Consider the following 7,846-nt stretch of genomic DNA (forward strand, 5'->3'; position numbering starts at 1 on the left):
TCCTCTCCTCCATGACCACTAGGTTCTCTTCACCTGGCTGATGCCGGCATTTTTACAAGTTTAAACTTCATTTCCTCTGGAAAGTGTAGCTGAACCTGGACTGGACTCTCGTCCTAATCCCAGCCTCAGGTTAGGTACTCTGGCCCTGTGCCATACTTTCTTTATCAAGGTACCAATGACACTTTATCCTTATTGCTCATTTAATTATCTTCCCTGATAACCTGCTAAATTAAAAAATAAGTTAATTAATTAATGCATGAAACAAAAATATAAAGGAACGGTATAAAGTATTATGGAATATTATACACACACACAGACACACACAGTTAATAGGTGCATCTGAAGTCCTGCCTATAGAAATATAACTGAATTTCATTTGAAAAGAGCTTCATGAATAAATTTTGGTTTTGAAAACCTTTGCACTTAAAAATTTCACGGACACTTCCAAATGTATCAATGTCTCACCACACTCACCTGATAAGGCAGTGCTTGCTGACTTTTTATTGTCATTCTTTATTTCTCCAGGACCAGACTTTTCCACCTCAGGCTTTTGGAGCAATATGGCCTATAGAGACTAGCAAAGCAGCCTCTCACCAGTTAGGGAATGGATGGGGAGAGGAGACTACAGCTAAGAGTTGTGGGTGAATCTTAGAAAGCCCAACTCTTTGCTTTATTATAAAGAAAAAAATCCTTGGGCTGAGGCAGAACACCTGGATTCCAGTTCTTCCCTCCTTCCTTCTTCCCTTCTTTCCTTCCTTCCTCCCTTTCTTCCTTCCTTTTTTCCTTTCTTCCTTCCAATATTTAAGTGTCTGCTCTGTTCTGGGTTCTATGATTGGATCTGAACCTTGGAAACACTGACCAAAACACACAGAACCTCCTTTACCAAACCTAACGGTCTGCTCCTCTGCTACTTCTACGGACTATGGCCCTTGGTGAATTGCACAGGCCACTGAATCTCTCAGGCTCAGTTTTAGTACAAGATGGCCACCAAGTTCCCTCTGACTCTAACATCATATGCCTAAGAACACAATTAGTCTCAGAAGTCATTTAGCCAAAGTCATTCTTCTCAGGGCCTGCTCAGCCCAGATCCAGAGCTGAGAAACTAGACCCTGGCACATGAGGACCAAGGGCATGTGTAGACCAAGGAGCTTTGCCAGCTGGGTTCACTTCAATGGAGAGCCGGCTCTGACACAATGGGAAGAGTCTTAGACAAAGTAAAGAAACCCCGCTTAAGTCCTGGCTTTGTTTCTTCATCTAGTAAATAAGATTTGAGGAGATGATCAAGGTCCCTTATAGCCCTGAGGCTACAAGATTCTACTTCTAATTCTAATTTGTGTTTTTTTCCAACACCACCAAGCAATTAACTCAATTCTGACACTATCTGCCTGGAGATAGCATCAGACCCTCTAGGTTAGGGCTTAGATCTACAAGACTGGCCCCATCACACACACTTCAGATGCCAATCACAAGTCCAGGTTGCCACCTGTGCTTCTGACCAACAGGCTATAGACCGCAAGTTCCAAAGACCCCCTCTTTGGGTTCAATTAATTTCCTAGAGCACCTCACAGAACTGAGAGAAACACTTTAGTTACTGGACGGCTGTTTTATTATAAAATGCTACAACTCAGGAAGAGCCGGATGGAAGAGATGCACAGGGCAAGGTAGGTGAGGGCAAGGACTATGAGCGTCTACGCTCTCCTGGGCTCCTCTCATCTCCACAAGTTCACCAACCTGGAAGCACACCAAGTTTACTTCAAGAGTTTTTATAGAGCTTTAACAGCAGCCTCCCAGCCCTCCCTCCTCCCCTACGCAGAGGCCAGGGGGTGGGGCTGAAAGGTCCAACCCTCTTAATCGCTCTCAGGTGACAGCCCATCCTGCTGTGTCTAGAGGTACCATCCTAAGTCATCTCATAAACATACATTCAAAAGGATATTCTGGATAATCAAAAGAGCATGCCAACAGGATAACTACATTAAATCTCAGAGAAAAACTCAAAATCATGTAACTATATTGTTTCCCCGAAAATAAGACCTAGCCAGACAATCAGCTCAAATGTGTCTTTTGGAGCAAAAATTAATATATTATAAAATTAATAAAATTATTATAAAAATTAATAAAATATAAAATTTATATTATATTATATTATATTATATTATATTATATTATATTATATTATACTGGGTCTTATAGTAAAATAAGACCAAGTATTATATTATATTATTTTACTATAAGACCGGTTCATATAATATAATATAATATAATATAATTAATATAATATAATATAATATAATATAATATAATATAATATAATATAATATAATATAATATAATATAATATAATACCTGGTCTTATTTTACTATAAGACCCAGTATAATATAATGTAATATAATATAATACAATACAATATAATATAATACCGGGTCTTATATTAATTTTTGCTCCAAAAGATGCATTCGAGCTGATTGTCTGGCTAGGTCTTTATTTCGGGGAAACACAGTACCTATAGATGGACTGGCTAGAGATAAACCAACTGGTGAATCTTCCAAAACTCTTCCAAAAGAAAGTGTCACACTCTACCCTTATAAAGGTAATGGCTTCTTTCCTTTATATTTCTCTCCTTCCTCACCTAAGTTGGATAGCTAAATGGCTCAGCCCCACATATGCCCTGTGTCCCAAGAGAACCCCCTGCCAAGCCTACTGCTCCCTATTCCTCCCCCCAACCCCAGGGCCTGGGGCACTCCCCAATACTGCTTCCTCAAAACCACCTGCCCATGACATACAAGCATCAGCATCCAGGGCTCGAGAGCAAGAGGAGAGAGGGGATCTGAAAGGAAAATTCTGGAGCAGTTAGGAACTTTGTCCCATCTGAGAGCTTTGAATGGTTAGTATTTGCTTAAAAACAAAATAATATATTTTTAGCACTTACTACGTGCCAAATACTGTGTCATGCATTTTTAATCTCCCATCCAAGTACTAACCAGGCCATGCTTTAGCTTCTGAAATTAGACAAGATCAGGCACGTTCAAGGTAATATGGCCCATAGGCAATGCATATTTCATCAGGAAACAATAATCCGTGAGACAACTCTGCCATATTTTCTTCATAATACAGATGAAGAAAGTGGCTTAGAGATTTTTTCCCCCTGTACAATAGGCACTTTATCAGCAAAGGAATGCAGTTATACATAGGGATGTGCAAACAAAATGGGGGTATGGGAGTCAGGGAGAGCTGGTGGCAGCTTAGAATCCTGGGGTGAGCAAAGACAAGAAGGTGGGGCCTTGGGATATCTTGAAGGGGTAAAAGAAAACCAGTTCCCCCGAGTTCAATTCGTTTGGCAAAAGGCTCCTCAAGGTGAGATGACGGGGCTCAGAAACTCGGTTTGCTTGGGTATCTGCCACCCTCTACCCATCCCTCCCTTACCAAAAAGTCCCTTGGGTGGATTCTATTTCCTTTCTGCTTCACAAAGAGAGCTGTGTCAATAACTGGCAGAGGAAAGCAGAGGAGAAATCTGGCCCAACTCCTCCATCAAGTTACCATTATAATGGGCAACCATCCCGAAAGCCACCTAGAATAAACAAAACCTCAGCTTTTCCCAGATATCTTTATCTTATGAGATTCCACACCAGAATACCAAAATAGTGCTTCTTTTCGTTAGGTGCCACTCAGGAGTTATTTTCTCCATAGGATATTTTCCTATTGTGAGCAGTTGTACTGTTGGCTGCCCACAGACACGAACAGATGAGTCATGGAAGAGGAAATGCAGGACCATAATCCCTTTTCTGAAAACCTGGGGGTCAGATGTGCTTCAGAGGTCAGATGTGCCTCAAATTTCAAATTTCATGACTCTAGAAAAGTAATGAAATGCATTTAGCACACACTATGTAAAACTCCGAAATCAAACTCAGTAATATAACTGCAGCAGAACTTAGCAATGTTCACATTAAGTGAGATAAATATGTACTATAGAATCTCACATTGGTTCAGGTTAGGGTTTACCACCAATGGAGTATGCAAAAAAACTTTTGGTTTTCAGAGATTTTCAGATTTCAGAATTGTCCATAAAGGATTACAGACATGTGCAAATGGCTCAAATATTAGGAAAAATAGTGAACCTATTAATAATCAAAGACATACAAATTAAAACAATCAAAGTACCAATTTTCTCCTTACAAATTAACAAATACATTTTTCAGAGAAAAAGCCAACAGTGTGAAAAGTGAGTCCTTTGACCACTACTGTGAGAACATAAACTGGGACAACTTTCAGGTCACCAATACTGATGTCATCAATGCCTCAAAAACACAAATACCTTTGACCCCAAAAATGCCTTTTCAGGAACCCATTTCTGGGAAGTCATCGATATCTAGACAAAGCTTCACACTTAGATGTTCATTGAAACAGGGAGTTTTAAAATTCATTTGAAAATAATTAGCAATAACTGAAATCTCCTAAAATGGAGGCCCAATGAGTAAAAACGCAGTGAATCCATATAACAGAATATGATGCAGCCATTTTTTTTGAGTCTCGGGAAATGGAAAAAAAACCACAATGTATAACATTAGGTGAGAAACACAGGATAGAAAATTATATTTGCATCATGATCTTATCCAAGTAAAAAATATAGAGAGAAGACAGAATGAAATGAACTAACAGTGGTTGAAGGCCTTGGAATAATGAGATTAAGGGTGATTCCCTCCCCTTTCCCCCAAACTTTAAATCTGGTGGGGAATTTTCCAACGTTACCAAAAGCCCTGTATTTCAGCTGAGGGAAAATGGCTCAAGCCCAAGCTCCAAGGAGTGCTTTCTCAAAATATTCTGTCTGCTGACTATGTGGATATACAGCTGGGTAGCCACCTGGCCAAAGGAGAACCCAGAATTTAATAAAGCTTATCTTTAGCATCTAAATGAGGAGTCAGGAGGCTGCATGCAGCCCACACAGCCCAGAAGAGAGCACATCTCTTTCACCAGCCCCCGTACCTTTTCCACCTACTCCTTTATAGAAGGCAGTGCCCACTGTCTGGCAGAGAACTAATAAGCCCAAAGGTTGAGTAACCAGAGAATTTAAGGGCATAAATAAGCCAAGATGTGGAAAATCATCCCTTCTAGCGCTTGTGGTATCTAGTTTCCAATGCTGCTACTATGGTAAGAGAGAAATTTAATGAGATTCTCCTACTAGGCAGGAAGTAAAAGGCATAGCCACTGCCTACTGTGAAGTTATCCATCCTTCTTTTCTCTGCTTCCCACCCCTTAATAACCACATGCTTACATTTTTATAATGTCCTGAACTCCCTGTTTGAGAATCTCAACAACGCTGCTGGAGTTGATTTCTGTTCTATTTTCTCTCCAGGCAACAGTAGGTATAGTCAGAAGAGAATGAACTTTGGAATCAAGCTGGCTAGATTATCAAAGATAAAGATGTATCTATAGATAGATATAGATACATACACACACACACACACACACACACACACACACGTCCTAGTAATTCTGCTTCTCTGATTAAATGCTGTCTGATGATATGTGATGTTGGGTCAAATGTTTAACCACTCTGGGCCTCAGTTGCCTCACTGAAAATAAGAACTTCCTAGGGTTATGAGAAATAAGTATTAAAATGCATATGAAGTGTCCAACTTGAAGCTTGGCACATCGCAGACACTCAACATTATTTCCCATTACTTTCTCCCAACTTTCCTAAAACATTCCCTACAAACCTTAACACTGTCTTAGATTCCAAGGGGAGACCCAATTGACTCATCAGACACAGGCCTCAAGTCACACTGGCCAATTTTACTCTGTACCTTTTCCTTTTCAGATACCTCATTCTTCCAGTGTTCACTTTCATCAAAAAAGTTCCTGTGCAATTAGATGAGAACTTTCTTCATCACATTCGCGTCTTCAAGAGCTGGGTGTTACTCAGAGACCCATGGAAACACAAACTTACTCTAGAAATGGATTTCTTCAGCTGATGGCCGATTACATGCATCATGTGCTGAATTTTAAATAATTTTACTCCCAGATTAATCTCTTCAAATTCTAGAACAACTGACTCTAGCCCTTTAAGTACAGCCTCGAGTCCAATTTGAACCTGATTATGCACCTACCTGTTTCAGCAATGAAAGAACAGCTGAAAACCAAAATCTCCCATCCAATAATACATGTCACTAGTTACCATCTCCCCTGGGGGGAGACGGTTGAAGGAAATACAGGTCTGCTAATAAAGACTCAGGAGATATATTATCTGTCACATTTCCTTCCTAACATGTTTTGGCTTCTATGAAAAAGTGAAGGCCAAAGTGATAAGCCAGTTTAAAAACTGCAAGTGATTGGATTGGAATCCTCTCAGGAATGAAGAACAGTGTTATGTGTTTTCATGGAGGAGACAGTCACCGTTGGAAGGCTGCCAGTTGCTTGTAATTTGGACCTGAAGAGGAGCTGCTCAAGCTTAGAGGAGCTTGCTGACATGGATTCCAGGCCGTGGTAACCCCAGTTGGCCAAGAAAGTATCCCGTTATTATTATTTTTAAGCTAATGCAGTAAGGAGGCTATAAAAGGGGGAGAACAGTGGCAGGGAATCAATCCCTGGTTGTCTCTGGTTATAGAAACAAGAGGGTGAGACAGGACTTTCTTAAAAGTTACATGTCCTCTTAGATTTCAATTAAAAACTCCTGCTCCAAGTTCATCACTGGGGACAATACTTCATCATCTCAGCTAGTGGCTTCCTGCTCCAACCACAGAAGGTTTCTGTGAAATCGACTCAAAGGAGGAAAAAAAATGTAAGTTTACAAACGCGTCTTCTCTGTTTCCAAGCCTGATTTACACAGGATCTATGGGAAGAAATCTGAAATCCCCAACCTGTTACAAGAACTCATTAACCACTAACAAATGAAAACTTGGAAAGGAAATAAACTGAAACTCCCCAAGGTTTTAATACATAAAAAGGGGAGGAGGCGGCGACAGCGCACCAGGTCCCGTGTCACGATCTTCCGCTCGCGAGGCTTTTGAGGACAAGAGCGGCAGGAAAGGGGTTCGCTGGGCTCTAGGGTGCGGGGAGGAAGGGCACCCGACGACGTCAAGACCAGGCCTGTCCCTACACCCCAGACAGCTCTGAGGTGGGGGTGGGGGTAACAGGTCCTCAGAGGAGCAGGCGAAAGGAGTGAAGGCAGGAGCCCTGCAGGCGGGAAGGGAGGGACCGGAGCCGTTGCCACGCGCCACGCTCAGCCCGGTCCCGGACAACCGAAAGTTCAGCGCCGGGATCCCGTGGCTGTGCCAGGCGAGAGCAGCTCCGGGAGCAGCAGGGCTGCTGTGCAGATCCCTTGCTTTCTCCTGCGCTCCTGGGCCCTGAAAGGGCACTCACCCGGGGCCACGAGCGGCGAACTCACGGCGCCTCCCACAAAGACAGCAGCGGCGACGACGGCAGACCCTGGGAGTCCCTGCGGAGCCATCGCGGCGTCCCTTCGCCCTCCTCCCCCGGGGCGTCGCGTCCCGGGCTCTGGCAGGCTGCGCAGCTCTGAGGCTGGCAGGCAGAGTGACAGAGCTCGGCCCCGCGCGCTACGAACCCCGCCCCGCCATATGGATCCTCCCCTCCAGTCCCACCCACTTCAACTCCGCCCGGCCTCTCCCCGCAAGCCCTAGACTCCGCCTGCATGGGCGCGGCCCCACCACGTGGCCCCGCCCTCGGACCCTCCCACCTCACTCTGTCCCCGCCTCTCTCCGTCAGGCCCTCAGCCCCGCTTCCTCTCCAAATCCGGAGGCCGCTTCAACCGCCCGGATTTGGCCAAGGCCCTGCCCCTAAGCCCCGCCCACAGCGACCCGGCCCCACCTCTCCCCGCCCTCTTAGACCCCTCCC

General features: G+C 43.5%; 1 protein-coding gene across 1 annotated transcript in view; it reads right to left on the reverse strand.

Annotated features, from left to right (window-relative positions):
* RELL1 (RELT like 1) overlaps window positions 1-7,554 on the reverse strand; it is a 55,217-nt gene extending 47,663 nt beyond the window's left edge. Inside the window, exon 1 of the mRNA XM_019741950.2 lies at window positions 7,355-7,554. Coding sequence (XP_019597509.1) covers window positions 7,355-7,442 — 88 coding nt within the window. The 5' untranslated portion in view covers window positions 7,443-7,554. The remainder of the gene's footprint in view (window positions 1-7,354) is intronic.
* Window positions 7,555-7,846: the final 292 nt, after the last annotated feature.

This window comes from Rhinolophus sinicus, linkage group LG02 (assembly GCF_036562045.2).
Source record: "Rhinolophus sinicus isolate RSC01 linkage group LG02, ASM3656204v1, whole genome shotgun sequence".
Classification (NCBI taxonomy): Eukaryota; Metazoa; Chordata; class Mammalia; order Chiroptera; family Rhinolophidae; genus Rhinolophus; species Rhinolophus sinicus.